Source organism: Phocoena sinus, chromosome 1 (assembly GCF_008692025.1).
Source record: "Phocoena sinus isolate mPhoSin1 chromosome 1, mPhoSin1.pri, whole genome shotgun sequence".
Classification (NCBI taxonomy): domain Eukaryota; kingdom Metazoa; phylum Chordata; class Mammalia; order Artiodactyla; family Phocoenidae; genus Phocoena; species Phocoena sinus.
In genome coordinates this window covers 16,963,710-16,987,592 of record NC_045763.1, presented here as the reverse complement: position 1 = coordinate 16,987,592, position 23,883 = coordinate 16,963,710, and the positions used below count along the sequence as shown (strand labels likewise).

General features: G+C 57.9%; 1 protein-coding gene across 6 annotated transcripts in view; it reads left to right on the top strand.

The window, feature by feature from the left end:
• HSPG2 (heparan sulfate proteoglycan 2) overlaps positions 1 to 23,883 on the top strand; it is a 101,992-nt gene that overhangs the window by 63,132 nt on the left and 14,977 nt on the right. For 4 of the 6 annotated variants that reach the window (XM_032615084.1, XM_032614994.1, XM_032614974.1 and 1 more), the window contains 38 exons: positions 1,224 to 1,316; positions 1,641 to 1,721; positions 1,946 to 2,176; positions 3,849 to 3,962; positions 5,382 to 5,509; positions 5,653 to 5,739; positions 6,728 to 6,786; positions 6,977 to 7,144; positions 7,298 to 7,408; positions 9,378 to 9,478; positions 9,577 to 9,757; positions 10,626 to 10,751; positions 10,897 to 11,049; positions 11,130 to 11,272; positions 11,600 to 11,735; positions 11,816 to 11,970; positions 12,189 to 12,339; positions 13,075 to 13,262; positions 13,348 to 13,489; positions 13,933 to 14,084; positions 14,262 to 14,397; positions 14,495 to 14,646; positions 15,790 to 15,925; positions 16,062 to 16,213; positions 16,576 to 16,714; positions 16,806 to 16,957; positions 17,549 to 17,684; positions 17,802 to 17,953; positions 18,158 to 18,296; positions 18,911 to 19,062; positions 19,277 to 19,424; positions 20,464 to 20,615; positions 21,037 to 21,178; positions 21,508 to 21,659; positions 22,046 to 22,187; positions 22,314 to 22,454; positions 22,784 to 22,918; positions 23,171 to 23,352. In XM_032615084.1, coding sequence (XP_032470975.1) covers positions 1,224 to 1,316; positions 1,641 to 1,721; positions 1,946 to 2,176; positions 3,849 to 3,962; positions 5,382 to 5,509; positions 5,653 to 5,739; positions 6,728 to 6,786; positions 6,977 to 7,144; positions 7,298 to 7,408; positions 9,378 to 9,478; positions 9,577 to 9,757; positions 10,626 to 10,751; positions 10,897 to 11,049; positions 11,130 to 11,272; positions 11,600 to 11,735; positions 11,816 to 11,970; positions 12,189 to 12,339; positions 13,075 to 13,262; positions 13,348 to 13,489; positions 13,933 to 14,084; positions 14,262 to 14,397; positions 14,495 to 14,646; positions 15,790 to 15,925; positions 16,062 to 16,213; positions 16,576 to 16,714; positions 16,806 to 16,957; positions 17,549 to 17,684; positions 17,802 to 17,953; positions 18,158 to 18,296; positions 18,911 to 19,062; positions 19,277 to 19,424; positions 20,464 to 20,615; positions 21,037 to 21,178; positions 21,508 to 21,659; positions 22,046 to 22,187; positions 22,314 to 22,454; positions 22,784 to 22,918; positions 23,171 to 23,352 — 5,340 coding nt within the window. The remainder of the gene's footprint in view (positions 1 to 1,223; positions 1,317 to 1,640; positions 1,722 to 1,945; positions 2,177 to 3,848; positions 3,963 to 5,381; positions 5,510 to 5,652; positions 5,740 to 6,727; positions 6,787 to 6,976; positions 7,145 to 7,297; positions 7,409 to 9,377; positions 9,479 to 9,576; positions 9,758 to 10,625; positions 10,752 to 10,896; positions 11,050 to 11,129; positions 11,273 to 11,599; positions 11,736 to 11,815; positions 11,971 to 12,188; positions 12,340 to 13,074; positions 13,263 to 13,347; positions 13,490 to 13,932; positions 14,085 to 14,261; positions 14,398 to 14,494; positions 14,647 to 15,789; positions 15,926 to 16,061; positions 16,214 to 16,575; positions 16,715 to 16,805; positions 16,958 to 17,548; positions 17,685 to 17,801; positions 17,954 to 18,157; positions 18,297 to 18,910; positions 19,063 to 19,276; positions 19,425 to 20,463; positions 20,616 to 21,036; positions 21,179 to 21,507; positions 21,660 to 22,045; positions 22,188 to 22,313; positions 22,455 to 22,783; positions 22,919 to 23,170; positions 23,353 to 23,883) is intronic. The other 2 variants (XM_032615175.1, XM_032614896.1) reach the window with 1 other exon arrangement.

Here is a 23,883-nt window from a genome sequence, read left to right as displayed (position 1 = left end):
TCCTAGACGTGGCGATGAACTTGCTGGCATCCAAAGAAGACGGGAAACCAGCTGTTTCATGGTTATCTGGTTATGCCCCTAAATTCCTTACCTCGCCCTGAGCTTGTGGAGAACATCCTCAGGGCCTGTGTAGCCCAGGGCCTGGCATGTCATCAGTAGGTGTTTAATAAATGCTCACCAACTGAATGAACACAAATGAGCAAATGGGCTAGGCCTGACACAGTGTGGTATTGACCTGAACAACTGCCCTAGCGGCAGAGGAGAGAAAGGAAAGTCCTGTGGGGCAGAGCTGGGGCCTTGGCTGCCCAGGTGGAAGCCCCCAGCAGCCAACGTAAGGCTCTTCCAGTTGTGAGCAATAGGAGACCCGAGTCCAGCTGGCTTGCCCGCAACGAGTCCAGCTGGCTTGCCCGCAATGAAGAATCTATTGGCTCATGAAAGTGCAAAGCCCAAAGATAGCTGGTATCAGGCATGGCTCGATCCAGGAGCTCATTAGGACTTTATCTCAGCTGGCATCATTCTCCAGCTTCCAATCTGACTAGTAAAGGGGGTTTTTCTGTTGCAGTAGAAAGGGCAGAAGTCCCAGTTCCACATGTTCATCCCTGCTGGAGCAGAGAGGGAGTGGTGGAATGTGCAGACGGGCCAGACCTGGCTCACGTCTCCACTTTAGAGGAGGAGGGGCCGGGCTCCTCAAACCACACAGGCTGCCTGTAGAACATAGTTTCCTTTAAAGGAAACCAGGACTACAGTTTTCAAAACAACGGGGAAAATGGACTCTGAGCAAACAAACAAAACCCACCTACCCAGGAGGCAAGAGTTCTGAGGGGCAACTTGCAGCATCCCCTTGCCCCCGCCATGGCTGAGAACTTTTGAACCTTCTGCAACCTCCCTGTGGTGGTCACAGTCATTACCCCTGTCTGCTTTATGGGAAATTCCTTTAATGGAAGGGACTTGGAGCTTGCTTGCTGGGATCGTGAGACAGTGGGAAATGGGGAACCCCATAAAACAGAATAGAGGCTTCTCAGGGTCACTGCCACCAGGTCTGAGACTGTGAAGGAACTGATAGATGTCCTGTCACTTAGGCAACCACCGGCCTCCGATTGGGTGGGGAGGACAGCACGGGTGCAGAAAGGCCTCCAGAGACTCTGCCCCCCTCACCTATCTGGTCGCACACACCCCAGAGGAGGGCAGAGTCAGGTTGTGACTGCAGGGCTTGCCTCTTGCAGGTGGCAGCCTATGGTGGAAAGCTGCGGTACACCCTCTCCTACACAGCGGGGGCCCAGGGCAGCCCGCTGTCTGACCCTGATGTCCAGATCACGGTGAGCACGTGGATTCCACGCCGAGTGGGCAAAAGGGGAAGGTGGAGGCTGGGGGTACCCTCAGTGTTCCTTTCCTTTCCGTCCAGCACTCAGCTGGCCTGGCACCCACCCACTAGTTAGGCCCATGCCCCCGCCCCACCATCTGTTTGGACACTATGTAGGCAGAGGCCCAGCTGCTGGAAGATGGGGTAGTGGGCACGTACCTGACTCCTTTGGGTACGTGAGCTTGGGAGATTGGAGAGGTAGGAGACTGGGATGGGGAGAGGAGCCCACTATCCCCGAGAGCCCCTCAGCCCCCTCCCAAGCCCACTCGTGTCTCCCCAGGGCAACAACATCATGTTGGTGGCCTCCCAGCCAGCACTGCAGGGCCCGGAGAGGAAGAGCTACGAGATCATTTTCCGAGAGGTGAGAGGCACCCGGCCGCACCACGTCTGACCCTCTGCACCCTCCACCCTGCTTTGGAGCCTGGCTTTGACGCCAGCTACCCTGCCTCTCACTCCCCCCATCCTCAGCTAACAGCCCTTGGCCAGTGCCTGGAAGGCAGGTGTTGGGGCTGGGGGCACTGCAGAAACAGCACACAAAGCCCAACGCCCCTCACCCCCATTTGCTGTCTTCCCCCACCAACCCAGGAATTCTGGCGCCGGCCTGATGGGCAGCCAGCCACCCGTGAGCACCTCCTGATGGCACTGGCTGACCTGGACGAGCTCCTGGTCCGGGCCACGTTCTCCTCGATGCCACTAGCAGCCAGCATCAGCGCGGTCAGCCTGGAGGTCGCCCAGCCCGGGCCCTCGGAGGGACCCCGGGCCCTTGAGGTGGAGGAATGCCGCTGCCCCCCAGGCTACGTCGGCTCGTCCTGCCAGGTGAGTGTGACCGGCCCAGATGCCTCTGCGCTAACACAGCTGGATCAGCAAGCGGTCAGCTGGGATTTCCATGGCCACCTGGGATTACTGTCATAACTTTAGTATACTCAGCAACATCTCATTTATTCTTCCCAGCAGCACTGAGAGATGTGTAATTGTCCCCTTTTAACAGACTTTTTTTAAAATGAGGCGCTGAAGGGTACACAACTTACCCAAGGGCACATAGCTACACTCTGCAGAGGTTAAGACCCAGCTCACGTTCCTAGGATGCCCGCCGGAGACAGACACAAGTTAGCCCAACGCAGAGCATGGAAATGCCTCAGCGTGGTGAACAGCGTGGACTGGAGTAGCATTCTAGGCAGGGAGGGCAGAAGAAGCAGAAGCCCAGAAGGAGGAATGTGTGGGGACATAGCCTGCGATGCAGAAGGGTCACCCCTGGAAAGCTGAGTGGGGGGTGCTTCCTCAGGCCTGGAGCAAGGCTTCCTCCAGCAGGGACTGCCAAGCTGCTGAGGGAGTGCTGGGGTCGGAACTGAACCCCAGGAGAATTCCTCTGCCCCCAGTGAATGAGATGGATGGGGCGGGGGAGAGACAGTGAGTCCTGTCGGGAGGGAAGGGCGGTAGGGGGTGGAAGAGAGGGCAGGCAGGTGGAGGGACTCCAAGAACATTTGCAGGGTTCAGCTGGAGACTGAACACGAGGGCAGGGCTGGAGCCGACTGTTCACCGCTGAATCCCTAGGCACGGAGCAGGCAACCAGTGAACACTGGATGAATGAATGTGGAACTGGGGAAGGGGGATCGCAGGAGGGAAGGGGGCAGGGCTGCAGTGCCAAGTGGGTGGAAGGGAGGTCAAGTGTGGAAACAGCTAGCCCCCCACCCAACCGAGGAAGTCCCAGTGGGAAGTCCACATCTCTGCAGCTTTACATCTGCGCCCCTTTGCTGTGTCCACAAGAACTTTCAAGTCCAAATAGATGAACTTCACGTTCCTTGAGGTTGTAAAATTTAGCACATTTTGAAGGAGAACCCCTGGGGAAAGCAGAATCCTTGGTGCACGTTTTCCACAGTGAAGCAAAACAGATTTATAAACAGCCCTTTGAAATGGTTGGGGAGCGAGGGCCTGGAGAGATTTCAAAGAAGGGGCAACGAATAGAAATTCATTATTGTCAGAACCCATGATTACTCACTTAGGATGTGTAAAAACGTCCTCGGTTATATGGGTGCCTCCTCTTTCACTTTACTGAGTAAATGTAAACATAGTCATAAAGGTCTTCGAGGACTCATTCCAAATCCAGGTCTCCTGAACTCCCTTTTTCCATCTCAGGGTTACGTTTTTCAATAAAGACCCTGCCAGAAGAATTTTCAGGGCTGAAGTCCTGGGGCTGGAGAAGGGTTCTCCATTAAGAATGAACTGTTATTTCAGTATATCCAGAGCGACTGGAGATGCCAGGCAGGATGGGGGCGACACTGTCCCAGCTCTGGAGTGTTGGAAAAGTGAAGATGGGGGAGGAGAGCTACCAAGAGGGGATGCTGGGGTGGAGAGCTGGGCCTGGAATTTCCCTGCCAAGAGCCAATGGGAGTCTAGATGGTGGAGGGGATGGAGGAGACAGGTTCTAGGTCTGCTGTCTCTGAGTGGGACCACAATGGAGACGGAGACCAACTCTCCCCTCTACCCCCAGGACTGTGCCCCGGGCTACACGCGCACTGGGAGTGGACTCTACCTTGGCCACTGTGAGCTCTGCGAATGCAATGGCCACTCAGACCTGTGCCACCCAGAGACCGGAGCCTGCTCGGTAAGACGCAAGCAGGGCCGGGGCAGGGGTCAGCTTGGCTGGGCCTGGGTGGGGTGTCAGGGCTGGCTGTGGGATAGGGAGGGGTTTGGTTTGGATAGACCCAGATCCAGAGGCAAGGTCGTGGGGCACATCCCATGGGGAAAAGCGCCTGGCCCAGCAGGTCTGGGCATCGAGGGGTTGCAGGCATGGTGGGGTGGCCAGCACTATGGAGTAACATCTTTCCTTATAAAGAAAACTTTGGGGGAATTCCCTGGCGGTCCAGTGGTTAGGACTCTACGCTTCCACTGCAGCGGGCACGGGTTCAGTCCCCCGTTGGGGAACTAAGATCCCTCGAGCCGCATGGCATGGCCAAAAAGAAAAGAAACGAAAACTTTGGTTCCTGCTATTTCTTATCACCAAAGTGACACATGTTTTCTGTAGAAGAATCAGACTATAGAGATAACTTAAAAAGAAAGTAAAAATTCCCTGAAATCTGCCACCTGGAGGTAATTACCGTCAGTGTTAGGCTGTGGAGCTCTTTTGCTCTTTTTCTAGGCAAATATTTATGCAGATTAGCGTACCTTTTGTTTTACAAATAACCATAGGTTCACTGTGTTTTATGATCAACTTTTTTCACTTACAAAGTTCATGACTTTGAATATTTCAGTAGTACGTCTTTTGGGTTTTTTTTTTTTGTTTTTTTGCGGTACGCGGGCCTCTCACTGCTGTGGCCTCTCCCGTTGCGGAGCACAGGCTCCGGACGCGCAGGCTCAGCGGCCATGGCTCACGGGCCCAGCCGCTCCGCGGCATGTGGGATCCTCCCGGACCGGGGCACGAACCCGTGTCCCCTGCATCGGCAGGCGGACTGTCAACCACTGCGCCACCAGGGAAGCCCTTTCAGTAGTTTTTTATACCTGAACTTTTCGGAGTGGTGTATGTATAGCTGTCCAGGGTATGTGGTCAAGGACCAGGGGTTGACAGAGCCACAAGCTAAATATGGAATGAGGAATATGCTACGTTAATAAAAGAAACATGGATCTCTTTGGAGGAAACATAAAACCCACACACGTTTTTACGATGAAGCACTTATTCCCAAAACTCCGCCCCCACATACTCACGTGGGGACTTTCCTCTGGTATTACAGGTATTTAGGTAGAAAAATGTAAGAAATGGAATCAGTATCATCCTTTTTGATAGCTATTTGGATGGGTGCTCTTTTTAATTTTCTCAGTTCTCTTTTCATGGTTTGTTTCCAGCATTTTGCTTTTATAAACACCACTGAGATGAACATCCTGTAGTGAAATCATTGTGCCCCTCTATGACTATCTCTTTAAGATAAGCTCACAAACATGGAATTTCGAGGTCAAGAGATTACAAAACTGTACAGTTTTTGGTAAATTTTGCCAAATAGCAAGTAGCTGACATCCTTGTGCCTCGCAGCAATGCCAGCACAACGCCGCTGGGGAGTTCTGCGAGCTGTGTGCACCTGGCTACTATGGAGACCCCACGGCTGGAACACCTGAGGACTGCCAGCCCTGTGCCTGCCCACTGACCAACCCAGAGAACATGTGGGTGCCCTTGCTCAAGGCTCAAGGAAGAGCTCCCACTTGTGGAGGGAGTGGAGGGCATTGAACTGACTTTTGGGGGAGAAGTGGAGGGAACAGGGTGGGGAGTGAGCGTCCCATGACCTGACCTTTGCCTCTTATCCCAGGTTCTCCCGCACCTGTGAAAGCCTGGGAGCTGGTGGATACCGCTGCACAGCCTGCGAACCTGGCTACACTGGCCAGTACTGTGAGCAGTAAGTTTGCAGATAGGAGGGATGAAGGGAGGGGGCATATGGTAGACTCCTAGGTGAGAGTCCTGGATGATGTTGCTCAGAAAGGTCCCTACCAGGATCATGTGCCTCCCCTGCTCAAAACCCTTCCAAGATTCCCCATTGCCCTTGGGACCAGCCCAAGCTCCTTAGGTAGCTTTATCACTCTTCAGTCTCATCCCACTTCTGACACCCAACTCTATACTCTAGCTGGGCTTCATTTCTTGACCTCTTCATGTTCATTTCTTTGCATGTGCTATTTCCTCTTCATGGAACATTCTTCACCCTCAAACCGCCTGTTCCTGGCTAACTCCTGTTTAGCCTTCCAGGCTCAGCTTTATTCCCTCATTCAGCACATTTTTAGTGAGCATCTACCGTGTGCCATGCAGTGTGCCAAGGCGTTGGAGATAAAGTAATGAGCAAAACAGATTCAGTCCCAGCCCTTATAGAGTTTCCCAACTGTAATGGGAGACAAGACGGTGAGTAATCATACAAATACACAGTTGCGACGGTGGTAAGTTCGCTGTGGAGCAAGTCCCACCCTCTGGGAAGCCTCCTGATTTTCAGGGCTAGATTAGTGCCTCCCCACCATGCCCTCTCAACCCCCATAGATGTCCATCACTCTCATTTACATAGTTTCCATGTTAGTTTCCCAGCAAGTCAGTTCCATAAGAGCAAGGACTTTATCATGTTTACTGTTAATGTTTCAATAACCTTGCATCGTAGTTGCTTAATAAACATTTGTTGAATGAACGTTTCCCTGAATCCAGCCTACTGACATTTCCACACACTCCCCTTTCTCAGCTCCCAGAGGCCCTGTGGTGGGGCTTTTTTGGTCTCTGAAGTCCTTCCAGAGCTCAGAGCTTCTTCACCCCATACTGGGCAGAGAGCTGAGCTTCTGGCTCCCCAAGTCCACTCTGAGGCACTGGGTCCCCTGGGGTCTGACACAGCCGGTCCTTGTTCCTCCTTACAGGTGTGCCACAGGATACGTGGGTAACCCCAATGTGCGAGGGGGTCAGTGCCTGCCACAGGGTAAGTGGGACCGTGGTCTTGGGTCGAGGTGACGGGCAAGGCAGGGGACCCAGGGAATTTTAGAGATACTAGGTCTGGGGAACAGGGTGAAGGGTTGGGCACGCGCGTCTTTGGGAGGGCAGAGATATCTGAGACAATGGTACATGCTGGGGGCCTCCTGCCTGAATGGCCTCTCCTTTCCCTACCCCAGCAGACCAAGCCCCGCTGGTGGTCCAGGTCCAGCCAACTCGGAGCGTAGTACCCCAAGGTGGTCCCCACTCCCTGCGGTGCCACGTCAGTGGGAGCCCACCCCACTACTTTTACTGGTCTCGTGAAGATGGGCGGCCCTTGCCCAGCAGCACCCAGCAGCGACATCAAGGTACACGTGGCCCCAGGCCCTTCGGCCATTCCAATGGAAAGGGAGGCACAGGTCTGTCCCTGCCCTGCTGAGATCCTGTAGGGACCCACACGCAGGACTAGGTGGGAAAAGGGGTGCATCTGTACTGATGAGCTCCCATCTCCTTGCCACCAGGCTCCGAGCTCCACTTCCCCAGCGTCCAGCCTTCAGACGCTGGAGTCTACATTTGTACCTGTCGTAATCTCCATCATGCCAACACCAGCCGGGCAGAGCTGCTGGTCACTGGTGAGTTTCCAGTTCTCTGTCCACAAGACTGCCTGTCTTGGGATGGGCTGCAAACTGCAGACCATCTACCAGAGGGGATGGTGGACGAGGACACTGGCCAGGAAGATGGAAAGAGGTGATGGGTCAAGGCTGATGTTAGAGGCAGAACTGGCAGGACTTGAGTCTGGTCGTTGAGGGAGAGAGAAAAGCCTAGGGGTCTGGATTCCAGCAGCTGGGCAGAGTGCCATTTACTGAGATGAGAGAGGATCCCACGGGAGGGCACCTTCATTTGGGCTCTGCCAAAAGCAGAGGCTGAGGCTTTGTGTGTACATAGTTTATTTGGTAAATGAAATGAAACAGGGAAGAGAAGGCATCCAATTAACGGTGTGTCATTGAGCACATTCCCACCTAGAGCAGTTGTTACTGAACGCAGCCGAGGCAGCCCCGGGAAACTCCAGAGTAAAACATGCTCCTTGGAGTCCCCCTGCCCTCCGCCCTAGGGTCCAGGGAGCTGGCGTATGTGCACACCAGCTCGTATCGGTCACTGACTGGGGCCTGTTCCAGTAGCATCGATTCCCCTGCATTCTGTCCCACCTCATGGGCACACACAATGGTCACCAGTGGCCTGAGAAAACCCTCATGCAAAGAAATGCAGCGGCTGCAGAAGCCAGGCAGGTTGGTTCTGGAGTGACAAGGGGACATGGGTGGGGCCCCAGCAACACCTGCCACCAACAGGTCCGAGGGAACCACAAGTTTGGTTTTGGACTTGTTAACGTTTGAGAAGCTTGGGGAAACATTGAAGTAGGTACATCAGGTGGGCATTTGGATATGTGAATCTGGAACTCAGGAAAGAGGCCCTGGCCAGAGAAGTGAATTTGGGAGCTGTTGGCATAGGGATGGGGCAGGATGAAATTACCCAGAAGAGTGTAGCTCGAGGACAGGGCCCAGAGCAGAGCCCCAAGGAGCTCCAACTGGAACAAATGGAGGAGGGAGGACAGCAAGAGAGTAAGCAGGGGCAGCCAGCAGACAGGAGGAGGCCGGGGGACATGGTGAGCTGGAAGTCAAGAGGGGAAACGACTTCCCAGAGAGAGTGGCCGGCCTCATCAGATGCCCCGGGAAGGTCAGCTACAGACAGAGAAATAACCCTTGGAGGTCATGCCTTGACAAGAGCGGTTTGCCGTGGAGAGATGGGGTAGAGACTGGATGGGAGTGAGGCAAAGAAGGGATGGGAAGGCAGCCAGTGTAGACAACTCTTTCAAGACTCTTGGCTCTGAAGGGAGGCCAAGAAATGGGGCAGTAGCTGAGGGGTGTATGGGTCAAGGGGGCATTTTCAGAGATGGGAAATTCTAGAACACATTTGTCTGTGGAGCAGAATGATCCCATGGGGAAGGAAAGGAGAGGGCACAGCAGGGGGAGGGGGTCCTTGGGAGGGGCTCCAGCACTCAGAAAGGGGAGTTGAGGTGGGGTGGGAGGTGGGGAGAAGTCTCATCCTTCAGGGGCCAGGAAGGAGTGAGGTGGGTAGATTTGGGAACGTGGAAAATTCCTGACTAATTGTTTCAGTTCTCTCAAGAAGCGTGAGTTGAAGCCATGGAAGCGGAAGGGGGTTTCAGGAGGGTGGAGAAGTTGAGAGCAGGTGTGAAATGGTTGTTTGGGAGGATAGAAACTCAAACCAAGCAGAGAAGCCCAGTTGGAGTGAAGTGCAAAGTGTTAAGAGCTCATTTGTGGTCTGTGATCATGAATTGGAGCCAAGGGGATCATGGTGTGATGTTCTCTGATCACAGCCTGCTGGGTGCTCAGTGCCAGCAGGAAGAAAGTAGATGATGGGTTTCAGCCAGGATGAGGGAGGGCGGTGCCAGGGATTGGAATGGAATCTAAGCCAGACTGGGAAGGAAGTGACATCCGGATGGGGTGATGAAGAGGGAGAGCAAGTGGCCACAGGACAGCGGCCTAGCTAGCACCCAGCTCACTGGGGGACCTCCTGTCCCGGCAGAGGCTCCCAGCAAGCCCATCACAGTGACAGTGGAAGAGCAGCGGAGCCAGAGCGTGCGTCCCGGAACCGACGTCACCTTCATCTGCACAGCCAAGAGCAAGGTGGGCGGGGCAGGGAGTGGGCATCAGTGAGGATCTGTCTTCTGGGGTCTCCAAGCCCCACCCGGACCCCCACCACATCTCCCTTGTCCTGCCTGCAGTCTCCGGCTTACACCCTGGTGTGGACTCGCCTGCATAACGGGAAGCTGCCAGCCCGAGCCATGGATTTCAACGGCATCCTGACCATTCGCAGCGTCCAGCCGAGTGACGCGGGCACCTACGTGTGCACCGGCTCCAACATGTTCGCCATGGACCAGGGCACAGCCACGCTGCACGTGCAAGGTACACTGCTCGTGTCCATGCCTGACCCACCCAGTCCTGACCTTCCTCCACACCCACCAAGACCAGTGACCATTTCTTCATTCAGCGGACAGTTTCTGAACTACAGTATGGCAGGTCCTGGCCTAGACTCTGAAGAAACAGGGGTGGGAGGGGACAAACAGGAGCTCTGCCCTCCTGCCCTCCCTGTTCTGTAGGGAACAAGTGAACAAACAACATAATTACACGGGTGACCAGTGCTGGGACAGGAGTAAACAGAGTGATTGGAAAGTGAGAAATGAGGTGGGAAAAGGGTGAGCTGTTCTCTGTGGGGTGGTTGGGGAGGGCCTCTCCGAGGAGGTGACATCTCAGCTGAGACCTGAAGGGAAGAGAAGGTGCTCAGCCACATAAGAGCTGGCGGACGAAGCAGCATGTGCAAAGGCCCTGAAGCACAAGCGTGTCGATGTGTCTGAGGGACGCAAGGCCAGCGTGGCTGGAGCCGTGGAGGCGAGGTGGGGTGAGGGACTTGAAGATGTGGGCAGAGGGTCACAGCAGGGAATTCAGATTTTGTTCTAAAAGCCACGGACAGGTCTTAAGTGGAGAAGTGACAAGACCCCACTGACATTTTTTTTTTTTTGGCCACGCCACGTGGCATGTGGGATCTTAGTTCCCCGACCAGGGATCGAACCCACGCCCTCAGCAGTGAAAGAGCAGAGTCTTAACCCCTGGACCACCGGGGGATTCCCCCCTTGACATTTTAAAGGCTCCCTCTGGCTGTTCTATGGACAAACGGCCACGAGGGGCTAGAGTGGAAGCAAAGAGAGCGGCAAGGAGGCTGTTGCCATGGGTCCCTCCCCAACGTGACCACATATGCTTTCTCCTCCCTCGTCAGCCTCGGCCACCCCATCTTCCCCCGTGGTCTCCATCCACCCGCCACAGCTCACAGTGCAGCCTGGGCAGCTGGCTGAGTTCCGCTGCAGTGCCACAGGGAACCCCACGCCCACCCTCGAGTGGACAGGTGAGGCCGTGGCAGGTATGACAGTCAGGGCCTGGCTCTCCTGCATATGGGGGCCAGCGGCAGGACTCTAGGCTGTGGACTTCAACCCCTGGGGGGCCTGGCAATGCCAATCCCAGTGGGTGCTGACCCCACCTCTCCACGTCAGGGGGCCCTGGTGGCCAGCTCCCTCAGAAGGCCCAAATCCATGGCGGCATCCTGCGCCTGCCAGCCGTCGAGCCCTCGGATCAAGCCCAGTACCTGTGTCGCGCCCACAGCAGCGCCGGGCAGCATGTGGCCAGGGCCGTGCTCCACGTGCACGGTGAGAGGATGGGGCTGAGGGTGGGCAGTTGGGAGCTCATGGCGGCCCAGAGAGGTGTTCTCACAGGGCTCTGTCTGCAGGGGGCAGCGGGCCTAGGGTCCAGGTGAGTCCAGAGAGGACCCAGGTACACGAAGGCCGCAGCATCAGGCTGTACTGCAGGGCTGCGGGTGTGCCCAGCGCCACCATCACCTGGAGGAAGGAGGGGGGCAGCCTCCCCCCACAGGTGAGGATGTCCGTGCGGTCCAGGCCCACGGGCTCAGCGGAGTCCTAGCGCTTGCCACCTGCCCCTCCCATGTCCTCTTCTGGTTCCCTTCACTTCCAAGATGGTGCCCTACTCAGACCTGCCGCTCCGTGCGTCCCGGTGGGTGGCAGCCGTCAGCCTCCTGCCCTGCTGCCTGGCTCCGCCCTCCTTGGTGCCCACCTGGGGCCCTCATATTGGCTTGGAGCTTGCCTCTACTCTTTATGCCCCCTCCTCCTGCCCTCCCTGACTAGCCCTTGCCAGGCTGCCTGGGCCCCTCGGGTGGCTGACCCTTCTCGCTGTGTGTGGCAGGCCCGGTCTGAGCGCACAGACATCGCCACGCTGCTCATCCCAGCCATCACTGCCGCCGACGCCGGCTTCTACCTCTGCGTGGCCACCAGCCCCGCGGGCACCGCACAGGCCCGGATCCAAGTGGTCGTCCTTCCAGGTGCGGGGCCTTGGGGCTGAAGGAGTGGGAAGGCAAGCCAGGGTCCCCCCGAGGCCTACTCACTCCCCCTCTGCTCCCAGCCTCAGGTGCCAGCATCCCGCCAGTGAGGATTGAGTCCTCATCACCTTCCGTGACTGAAGGGCAGACACTGGACCTCAACTGCATGGTGACAGGGCTGGCCCACAGCCAGATCACATGGTACAAGCGAGGGGGCAGCCTGCCTCCCCACGCCCAGGTACGAGGGTCCCTGAGCCCGTGGCAGGGGACCTGGGGATGGTCCTTCACACAGCCTGGCACTCTGCACTCTGCACGAGCAGGGTCCGCCCTTATTTCCCTCCCTCTTCAGCTTCCCATGTGGGGTGGCTCCGAGCAGAGGCAGGCACTGAGGCACAGAGGGAGTGCTGACCGCGGCCTCTCCCCATCCTCACATGCCTCTGTCCTTACCTGGCCCAGGTACATGGCTCCCGGCTGCGGCTGCCCCACGTCTCACCAGCTGATTCTGGAGAATACGTGTGCCGAGTGGAGAATGAGTCAGGCCCCAAGGAGGCCTCCATCATCGTCTCCGTCCTCCACGGCAGCCATTCGGGCCCTAGCTACACCCCAGGTGAGGAGCCAGTGGGGCTGGGTGGGGGCCGAGCCCTCCAACCTCCCCTCTGTTCCCAAGGCTGGTGTCTGTGGTCTCTTCGATGCCATCAGGACAAGAAGAGGCGCTCCAGGCAGGTTGCAACCCTCCACTCCCTGCAAGGAGAGATGAGGGGACTGAGGGTGGGGACAGGTTGACCTGACTTACCTGGGACCCCATGGGGAGGGTGCTGTTTTCAGAATTCATCAAAAAGCAGCCGAGTCAGGGTTGGACACTGAGTTGGGAGTCAGGCTGACCTGGATTCAAATGCTGGCTCTGCCCTTTATCAGCCTTGAACTGGTTATTTTACCTCTGGGGCCTCAGTTTCCTCACGTGTGAAATGGGGACAGCAGCACTACCACGTAGTGTGAGTACACGGCGTGCACTCTAAAGAAGGGAGTTGTGGCATTATTGTCTGCATCCTTTGGCCCCGCCTGGGCGCTAAAAGACTCTGGTTCCCTGCAAGCCAGAGCAGCTCATCACAGATCAAGGAGTCATGCATAGGCAAATGGGCCTTGAACTCCAAGTTGAAGGTCAGAGAGGGAAAGAGGGGTCTGGCTGGCCCTGCTGAGGCAGAAAAGCATGGTCCCAGCCCTAGAAGGCCTCCCATCTGCCCTCCCAAGCTAGGGCCTGGTCAGATCCCAGGGCCCTCTGCTCCAGGGCTGCAGGGCTGGGGCTCAGCAGCCCAGGCCTCTGACCAGCTCCTTTGCACCCCAGCTCCTGGTGGCGCCCCAGCTCCTGGTGGAGCCCCAGCTCCAGGCAGTAGTCAGCCCATCCGCATCGAGTCGTCCTCCTCTCATGTGGCCGAAGGGCAGACGCTGGATCTGAACTGTGTGGTACCTGGGCAGGCCCACGCCCAGGTCACGTGGTACAAACGTGGAGGCAGCCTCCCCGCCCGGCACCAGGTACAGCAGCCCCCCAGGGCCAGCCCGCTGGAGGGGTTGGATGGAGCCGCTCAGGCCCCTCCTGACCCTCCCTGTTTGCACTCAGACCCACGGCTCACTGCTGCGGCTGAACCAGGTGTCCCCAGCAGACTCAGGCGAGTACGTGTGCCGCGTAGTCCTCGGCTCTGGGCCCCTCGAGACCTCCGTCCTAGTCACCATCGAGGCCGCCGGCCCTGGCTCCATCCCCGGTGAGTGACTGCCAGTGACAGGGCAAGCTGGGGTGGGGGGCGGCTGAGAGCCTTCCCAGGTGCTGAGGCCCTAGTGACTCCCGTTGCTGACGCGGGGAAGGGGGTGGCAGGAAGCCACACTGGGGCAGGAAGCCCACCTTGGGGCTGGCCACAGGGCCGGCCCGGGAGGACTCCACTTCTCTGAGTAATCTGCCGTCTTCCCATCACTGTTCTCTCTGGCCACATCACTCATGATTTTGCTCCTCCCTCAGTTATCCTCATCTCTCCCACTTCCTCGCTCCCTCTGCAAGGCTTGGCTCCTGCCCCAGCCCTCCCCTCGGGGTTGCTCAGCCGAGGACCTCAAGCCCGGGCCACTAAACCCACAGGCTGAACTGGCTCCAGGGTGAACAGTTCTTTCCTTCCCTTCTGGGGAGCGTCTGCTACCCTCCCCCCTTTCCCCACAGCCCCAGGACCCGTCCCGCCTGTCAGGATCGAATCCTCATCCCCCACGGTGGCCGAGGGGCAGACCCTGGATCTGAGCTGTGTGGTGCCCGGGCAGGCCCATGCCCCGGTCACATGGTACAAACGTGGAGGCAGCCTCCCCGCCCGGCACCAGGTACACAGTGGCAGAAAGGCAGGAGGGGGCCAGCCAGGCCAAGCTGTGGACAGTGGGTCGGCGGGGGCAGCCTCCGAGCTGAGGGGCTGTCAGTTCCCAGCTCAGTGGAACAGGGTGGGGGGTACCTGCTGAGCTCTGAGAAGCCCCCCTCTCACACCCCTGCCCATGGCTGTCCAGGTCCGCGGCTCCCGCCTGTACATCTTCCAGGCCTCACCAGCTGACGCAGGCGAGTATGTTTGCCGGGCCAGCAATGGTGTGGAGGCCTCCATCACAGTCACGGTAACCAGGACCCAGGGAGCCAACTTCGCCTACCGTGAGTGGGACTTGCAGGCTGCGCTTGGACAGAGAAAGGGGTAAGGCGGGGGAAGCTGCAGAGAACTGGACTGACCAGGGACCGTCTTCTCTCCCAGCTCCTGGTGGCACCCAGTCCATCCGCATTGAACCCTCCTCCTCTCATGTGGCCGAAGGGCAGACCCTGGATCTGAACTGTGTGGTGCCCAGGCAGGCCCACACCCAGGTCACATGGCACAAGCGTGGGGGCAGCCTTCCCGCCCGGCACCAGGTACAGGACCGGAGGATAGACAGGCCAAGAAGGGAAAAGGAGGGAGGCCACTGGGGAGTGGAGGTCAAGGGTAGGGTGGGTTGGAGGCTCCTCTGAGACGGGGAGGCCTAGGACCCCATTGCACAGGTGTGTGGGGCAATGGTCCCAGCCTCTAGGACCAGCCAGCCTAGGTGTGACTGCTGCTTCCACCACTTCCTCGCTTGTGACCTTCAGCAAATTACTTAATCTCCCTGTACCATATTTTCAGCATCTGTAAAATGGTAATAATAGTACCTCCCTTACAGAATTATCTTAAGGATGAAATGAATTAATTTATATGCAAAGTGCTCAGAGCTCTGGCTCATAGAAAGTGCTATGAGCTGTTACTACTGTCATATCATTAGCTATTTTTTTTTAATATTTATTTATTTATTAATTTGGCTGCGCTGGGTCTTAGTTGCAGTGTGCAGGATCTTTAGTTGCGGCATGCGGGATCTTAGTTGTGGCACGCAGGATCTAGTTCCCTGACCAGCGATCAAACCTGGGCTCCCTGCATTGGGAGCACGGAGTCTTAATCACTGGACCACCAGGGAAGTACCATCGTTAGCTGTTATTATTGATATATTTTATAGAATTTAGGATGCCACTGATTGCAAGATGCACCATTATTTTATGTACCTCTAAGGAGAAACAAAAAAAACTGCCATTTGTGATTGTAATTCACTGTGAGATGCATCTTGATTTCAGAGACTTTAAAAAGTATGTCTAGGGAATTCCCTGGCAGTCCAGTGGTTAGGACTCCATGCTTTCACTGCCAAGGGCCCGGGTTCGGTCCCTGGTTGGGTAGCTGGGATCCCGCAGGCCACACAGTGTGGCCAAAATAATAATAATAAAAGATAAAATAAAAATAATATGCAGGTTATCTTCTCCATCCTTTTTTTTTTTTTAAGTGTGTAAGAATTGATGGAGTGTGGTATTAGTGTTTGCCCAGTTCCCCGTGGCTCCTCTGGGCCACCCCTCACTCCTGGGACAAGACACCCGCTTCACCCCTGAGCAGGACAGAACTAAGAGCCAGTTCTCAGGCTCAGAGTGAGGCAGGGCTGCAGGTTATAGGTGCAGGGGTCCTAAGAGGGCCCCTTCTGACCTCACCTTCATTCTGGCCAGACCCATGGCTCACTGCTGAGACTCTACCAGGTGTCCCCAGCCGACTCAGGCGAGTATGTGTGCCGCGTGGTAGGTGGCTCAGTGCCCCTGGAAGCCTCCGTCCTGGTCACCATTGAGTCTGCAGACTCTGTGCCTGGTGAGTGGTGCTGGGGGGAGGCTTCCCACTCCAGCAGTGGCAGGACCCCAGAGACCAGCAGTCCCTACCTTCACTCACACCCTCCCCTCCCCCTCTCCTCCCAGCTGGGGACTGACCCTCTGCCCTCTGTCCCCAGCGCTGGGGGTCACCCCTCCAGTCCGGATCGAGTCGTCCTCCTCACACGTGGCTGAAGGGCAGACCTTGGATCTGAACTGCCTGGTTTCTGGGCAGGCCCACGCCCAGGTCACATGGCACAAGCGTGGGAGCAGCCTCCCTGCCCGGCACCAGGTAGGAGGTGGGGTGCTAAGGGGGGCCTGAAGGACTCTCGAGACTGCGGAGTAAGGAGCTTTGAGTTTGGACACTGCTTTGCCCCTCGCCTGGCCAGTCCTTTGACTTCCCTGATCCTCAGTGTCCTCATCTGCCAAATGGGCTCACACTGTCTACCTCACCTGCCCCATAGGTGGCAAGTGCCGGTCCCCCACTTCTTCCCACTGGACCCAGTCCCAACCCTCGGGCAAGGGAATTGAAGTGTCACGAATGGTGGTTCTCCCTGGAAGAGCTTCCCTAAAGCTCCATCTGGCCGGGTCTGGCTGGGATGGGTACCTGGGAAGGGGGTGGGAGCCTGGCTGTGAACCTGCCTCCCCTCCCAGGTACATGGCTCGAGGCTGCGGCTGCCCCACGTGACTCCAGCTGACTCCGGGGAGTACGTGTGCCGCGTGGTCAGCAGCTCGGGCACCCAGGAAGCCTCCGTCCTCGTCACCATCCAGCAGCGCCTCGGCCCCTCCCGCTGTGAGTGTCTCAGGGGTCATAACAAATGGGCTGGGAGGGCCCCTCCACCCTCAGTGGCTCCCACACCCTGCCTTCCATCTCACCCTCCCAGCCCAGAGTGTGGTGTACCCCGTCCGCATTGAGTCGTCCTCAGCCTCCCTTGCCAACGGACATACGCTGGACCTCAACTGCCTGGTGGCCAGTCAAGCCCCCCACACCATCACCTGGTATAAGCGTGGAGGCAGCCTACCCAGCCGGCACCAGGTATGGAACCAGCAGGCAGGGAGGGCAAAAGCTGGGGTCACCGGCCCTGACGGGAATCAGGAAAAGCTGTCAACAGCCCGTCTGTGCTCATTCAGTCATTCAACAAACATTGAGTGTTCTTGCTGGACAGGCCCTGGACCAGTGCTGAGGATATGGAGATAAGTCCCACTGACCTCAGCTGGATCCTGTACTTCACTCACTCACTACATTTCCCTGAGAACCTGCTCCAGGCCAAGTCCTGGTCCTGGCACTAAGGATTCAAATGGAATGAGACCACTGCCTGCCCTCAGGGAGCTCACAGGCTAAAGGGTTAGGCAGACATGCCATGTGACAGCGCTATAATAGGCGTCACCGGGGAGGGCCTCAATGGGCTTTCTGCAGGGGTGACGGGTGAGAATAGTCCAAAGGCTGGAGACACTGTCCACCCAGCCCAGAGCCTCGGGAAGGCCACCGAGGGAGTTCTGAAGGAGGCCAGGGTGGAGGCTACCCCAGACAAGGCAGTGAGGCTCCCGGAGTCCGGGGGAAGCAGCAGCGGCAGCACCTGAGACATGGAGGTGCTGCCCGCACCCCCTGACACCTGCTCCCCCTCAGATCGTGGGCTCCCGGCTGCGGATCCCCCAGGTGACGCCCGCGGACTCGGGCGAGTACGTGTGTCATGTCAGCAACGGTGCCGGCTCCCAGGAGACCTCGCTCATCGTCACCATCCAGGGCAGCGGCTCCTCCCACAGTGAGAACTCCTAGGGCAGGGGGTCTAGGCAAGCGGGTGCGGGGGAGGCAGCGAGGCGCCTGGCACCGTCACTCTTGTCTGACTCCGACTATGTGGTGCATTCCTCTCTGTCCCCAGTTCCCAGTGTCTCCCCACCAATCAGGGTCGAGTCCTCGTCCCCCACGGTGGTTGAAGGGCAGACCTTGGATCTGAACTGCGTGGTCACCGGGCAGCCCCAGGCCACCATCACGTGGTACAAGCGTGGGGGCAGCCTTCCCACTCGACACCAGGTACAGAGTAGATAGAGCCTGGCGGTGGGGTGGGCAGTTCAGGGACAGCCCCCCATGGGCGAAGAACCCGAAGCATTAGCTGGCAGTCCTCCTTCCTGCCCTGGGTAGACAGAGGGTAGCCTCAGCCAGTCTGATGGAGGAGGCCTGAGCCAGCCGGTGACCCCTCAACCCCTTGACTCCCTTCTTCCTTATCCACACCCCTAGGCTCACGGCTCCCGTCTGCGGCTGCACCAGATGTCCGTGGCAGATTCAGGCGAGTATGTGTGCCGGGCTAACAACAACATCGATGCCCAGGAGGCCTCCATCGTGGTCTCAGTCTCCCCCAGCACCGGCAGCCCCTCTGGTGAGTCCGATGAAGACCCAGGAAGGGACTGGGAGACGCAGGTACCAGTGCTTCCCGGGGAGGAAAGGCCCTGTAGTCAGAGCCCTCAGACGAGGGTGGTGGTGCAGGACGAGGGTTCAGCAGAAGGATGCCAGGGTTCACATCCTGCCTGCACCACCAGGTACCTTGAGGGCGTGACTCTCCCCTCTCAGCTTCCGTACCCTCATCAGTGAAGTGGGGATGTCGATCATTCCATCCTCAGATACGTCCGTTATGGTGGCCACTAGCCATGCATGGTCATTAAAATTAGTTAAAATTCTAAATTCACATCCTCACATTTCAAAAACAAAGTGCTCAGTAGCTGCACATAGCTGGTTGCCACCGCATTGAACAGTGTGGATGATAGAACACTTCCATCATCGCAGAAAGTATGTGAATTTTGTGAGGACTGAGTGAGTTAATGCACGTAAGGTACTTAGAACAGTGCCTGGCATACCGTAAGTGCTTAATAAAGTGTTAGCTCTTCTTACTACCTTGGGAGGGTGGAGGCTTCTACAGTTGAGGCTCCCACCAACCCAGGTGTTCCCAAATCTGACCATGACCAAAGCCCCGACTTGCTCTTTCTGTGCGCCCAGTCCCTGGTGGGGCCACACCCATCAGAATCGAGTCGTCATCTTCACACGTGGCCGAAGGGCAGACCCTGGATCTGAACTGCGTGGTCCCTGGACAGGCCCATGCCCAGGTCACGTGGTACAAGCGCGGGGGCAGCCTCCCCACTCACCACCAGGTATGGGAGTTGGGGGCAGGACATAGTGGGAGGGCTGCTGGATGTGCGGGCCCTGGCTAGGGGCCTGTCCCCCAAGCTCTGCCCGGGAAGGAGGGCCTGGGATCCCCTGTGGGGTGCAGTGCCTGCCTGCGTCAGAGGTTGGACCCTGGCCCCAGCCTTCAAGGATTCCAAGTGCCATCTCCTTCTGCTCCTCTCCCGTCCTGTCCCTGCTCAGGCCCACGGCTCACGGCTGCGGCTGCACCAGGTATCCCCGGCTGACTCGGGGGAGTACGTGTGCCGCGTGGTGAGCAGCTCTGGCCCCCTGGAGACCTCAGTCCTGGTCACCATCGAGGCTTCTGGCTCTGGCACTGTTCTCGTCCCTGGTGAGGATCCCTACAGTGGGGCTGGGAAGCAGGAGGAGGGAAGAAAGGAGGGCTCGAGAGCCAGGTCAAGTGGGCTTCATCCCTAGGGCCCGAGAGCACAGGCTGTGGAGTCCAGCTCGTGTGGGCGTGAGTCCCGGCTCCTCTGTCCACACTCTGAAATGTTACACAAGGGATTCCTCTCGGTGTGTCACTTTCCTCATCTGTAAAGTGGGGCTAGTAGAGCTCTTGCAGCAATTACACGAGTTCTTTAAAGGCTGGAATTGCACCTCTGGGATCTGAGAGGGTGATTTTAGGTGGTGCCCTGATTAAATATTTTTTTATATTAATAGTGATAACGTTAGGGAAAAAACATCAACACGTCAAACCTGTCATGATTGCATGGAAATCATTGCCTGTGATGGGGCTGTGTGTTTAAGGGTTTTCTTAAGTGAATCAGTTGAAAGTGTAAAGGAACTAATAGCACAGGGAGCACACGGCTGTAGCAGACACCGTGATAATAGTACCTGAATTGCTAAGTAATGAACGTGATATGCACTTGCCGGGTGCTGGGCCCTGGTATTTTTACACGTATTAACTCATTCCACCGTCACAATAACCCTTTGAAGTAGGTATGATTGTTCTCTCTGTTTTACAGTTGGGGAAACTGAGGCATGGAGAGGTGAAGTAGCTTTCCCAAGGTCACACAACTAATAAATGGCAGGACTGGGTTTTGAACCCAGGCAGTCTGGCCCCAGAGTCTGGGTTCTTAGCCCCGTACTACTCAAGTCTGGGGAACGTTAGTGATCTGTGTGGAGCTGCCTGGCCCTGAGCCCTGGCCGCCAGTGGTGCCGGGAGCACAGAGGATGGTGGGACCATTGTCTGGGGCTGGGCTGGGAGAATGAGGCGCCAGGCTAGCCCAGCTGCTCCAGGCTTCAGGGGAATGGGAAGGCGGGTATCAAGGCCATCTGCCTGTGGCCTCTGGCCTGACCATCTGGGCACCCAGGGGCAGGGGCTGAGGACACAGGGAGTCCCAGCTCACTGACTTCTTCCTGTGCCCCAGCCCCGGGCGGAGCCCCACCCATCCTCATCGAGACGTCCTCCTCCCACGTGGCCGAAGGGCAGACCCTGGATCTGAAATGCGTGGTACCTGGCCAGGCCCACGCCCAGGTCACATGGCACAGGCGCGGGGGCAGCCTTCCCGCCCGGCACCAGGTATGGAGCCTGGAGAAAGCAGGATGTGGGCATTCCCACCCCACCCTGTCCCCTGCCCGGGAGGGAAGGTGGCCCCAACATCCGGGGCTTCAGGAAAATGGCAACAGGAGATCACTGGGACTCAGGAGTTCAAGAACAGGCTGGGCATGGTAGGGCCGTCACTGGCTGCCCAGTACCTTGGTGCAAATTAGAAAAGGACACCTCTTACTCAAGGCACTGGGCTTTCTCCTGCCAGGAAAAGCATAATAGTAAACATACCCCACAACGTCCAACGTCAAAGGGGGTCACCTTTGGCAGGAGGCAGTGCCCGCAATGGTTCACGACAGTCCTGGGGTACAGGTGTGAGAGGGCTGGGGCGTCTGACGGCCTTGGCCACCAGCCCCCCGGCTCACTCTCCCCACTCTCGGCCCACCCTGGCCAGGTCCACGGCCCCCTGCTGAGGCTGAACCAGGTGTCCCCTGCCGACTCTGGCGAGTACTCCTGTCGCGTGGCCAGCAGCTCAGGCACTCTGGAGGCTTCTGTCCTGGTCACCATCGAGGCCTCCAGCCCGGGCCCCATTCCTGGTGAGTGACAGGAGCGGCGGGCGGTTCTGGGCACAGGCTTGTGGGCCCCTGCCTGGCCTTGCTCCCCCTGCTTTCCAGCAGGGCTCTAGCCCTCGGCTCCAGGAAGGTCCTCCAGCCCCTCCCCCAGCCACTGGGAACCAAGGTCTCACCAGGGCATCTCAGCCCCCAGGGGACAGAGACCCTTCTTGGGTCACTGGTGCTCAGCCATGTCAGTCCCTCTCAAGCCACTGCACCTCCAGGAGGGCCAGCTGGCCCTCGGTGCCACTGCCTTAGGTCTCTGCCTGCACCCCCAGAGCCGCCCCTTTCTCACCCACCCATTGTGCCCACAGCCCCAGGACTGGCCCAGCCCATCTACATCGAGGCCTCCTCCTCCCATGTGGCCGAAGGACAAACCCTGGACCTGGACTGTGTGGTACCCGGGCAGGCACATGCCCAGGTCACGTGGTATAAGCGTGGAGGCAGCCTCCCCGCCCGGCACCAGGTACAGGGGCCAGGGGTGGGGAGAATTCAGGGCAGGCAAGTTTTGACCTGCAGTTGCCGTCTGCATCCCAAACCTTCTTCACACAAACCCTGGCATGCTTGGGGACCCCAGGGGATAAAATACTTTGCGGGGAGGAGTTCAGCAGCCTGGGAATTGAGAGACCTGGGTTTTTCTCCTGGCTTTGCTGCTGAATCATTTCCTACAGCAGTTACCTCTGAAAAGGGGATGGAGTGGACTTGTAGGATTCTGTGAATGAAGCTTCCTCATCTCCACCAGCTGGAGCCCTGAGCTCCTGAGAACTCTTGGGCACTGGCACAGCCGGGCTTGGGGACTTGCCCTGTCCCGAGTGCTCTGGCACGATGGCCACCCTCTCCTCACTCCGACAGACCCACGGCTCCCGGCTGCGGCTCCACCACGTCTCCCAGGCCGACTCCGGAGAATACGTGTGCCGTGTGGTTGGCAGCTCGGGCCCTGAGCACGAGGCCTCCTTCACGGTCACTGTCCCGCCCAGTGCAGGGTCCTCCTACCGTGAGTGAGGGAGACGCCACGGGCAGGGGGAGGCGGGGAGACACTGGGGCCGAGGAGTGGGGAGGGGAGGCGGGGGAGCCCACCCAGCCCTGCTGAGCGCAGCCCTCTGCCTCTGTCCTCCCCCAGGCCTTAGGAGCCCTGTCATCTCTATCGACCCGCCCAGCAGCACCGTGCGGCAGGGCCAAGATGCCAGCTTCAAGTGCCTCATCCATGATGGGGCAGCCCCCATCAGCCTTGAGTGGAAGACTCGGAACCCGGAGCTGGAGGGTGAGCCGGGGGGGTGGGGGGCTGGAGGCGGGTGTGAATGCACGAGGCTCACCACTGGCGGCTGGGCAGAGCCGACCGTGGCACCAAACTTTCTGTGTGACCCCGGGTAAAGCCCTTCCCCTCTGGGGACTTGGTGTCCCTATCTGGATGGTGAGAGGGCTGGACCCAGGAGTCTCCAAGGACTTGTTTATCAACCATCTGTGACCCTGTGAGCTGGATACACCCAGACTGGAGGGGTCGGGGCCATGGGGCACTGGTGTGCCTACTGGCAGTGCCAAGGCAGGAGGACACCCTCACTGACCACACCCTCCTTGATGCCAACCCCGCAGACAATGTCCACATCAGCCCCAACGGCTCCATCATCACCATCGTGGGCACCCGGCCCAGCAACCACGGTGCCTACCGCTGCGTGGCCTCCAATGCCTATGGTGTGGCCCAGAGTGTCGTGAACCTCAGCGTGCACGGTGAGGGCCTTCAACCCCGTGGGCTCTGACTTCGTGTTTCCAGCCCTGATTCCGAGCTCAGAACCTCCAGGCTTAAATCCAGCCTCTGCCACTGCCTCCCTCTTGGGCCTTCTCCCTCTCTGAGCCTCGGTCTCTACACAGGTGCAGTGGGGAGACTAGTGCCCACTGGCAGTTACTGGTAAGGGGGCTGTGACAGAGCACGTGACCAGCAGAGCCCTGCATGTGTATCAGTGGTGTCATTCCTCTGGGCAGGGCCCCCTACAGTGTCTGTGCTCCCCGAGAGCCCCGTGCGGGTGAAAGTGGGAAAGGCCATCACCCTGGAGTGTGTCAGTGCTGGGGAGCCCCGCCCTTCTGCTCGCTGGACCCGGATCGGTGCCCCCACCAACTTGGAGCAGCGGGCACCTGGGCACGTGGACAGCCACACGGTGCTGCAGGTGATGTCAGCGGGGTCTCATCTCTGGATCTGAGGCCCAGTCAGGGCCCGTTCTTGGGCAGTTGCCTGGAGGAGAGAGTGGTGGATGGACAGATGGGTGATGAATTGGTGAAGAAAGGGAGGGATGAGATAGGTGGATGATGGCTAGATTGGAAGACAGGAAGAAAGAAGGAAGGTGGAAGGAGGAATGGGTAGAAGGATGGGTGGTTGGGTGGGTAGGTGGATGGATGGGTAGATGGGTGGGTAGATGGATGGGTAGATGGATGGATGGGTGGGTAAATGGGTGGATGAGTGGATAGGTGGATAGATGTACGTATGGATGGATGGATGATGGATGCATGGATGGGTAGATGGGGGGGTGGATGTGTGGATGGATAGACTAATGGGATATCTTGAGTGTGAGCCCTCAAGCAGCCAGTCAAATAGGAAAGCTAAAAACAAAGGGACGGGTAGAAGAAAGAGGTGAAACCAAGCCAGAGGGCTGATGCCAAGGTCCCCCCGCAGTGGCCCGATGACCAACATCCTTGCTTCT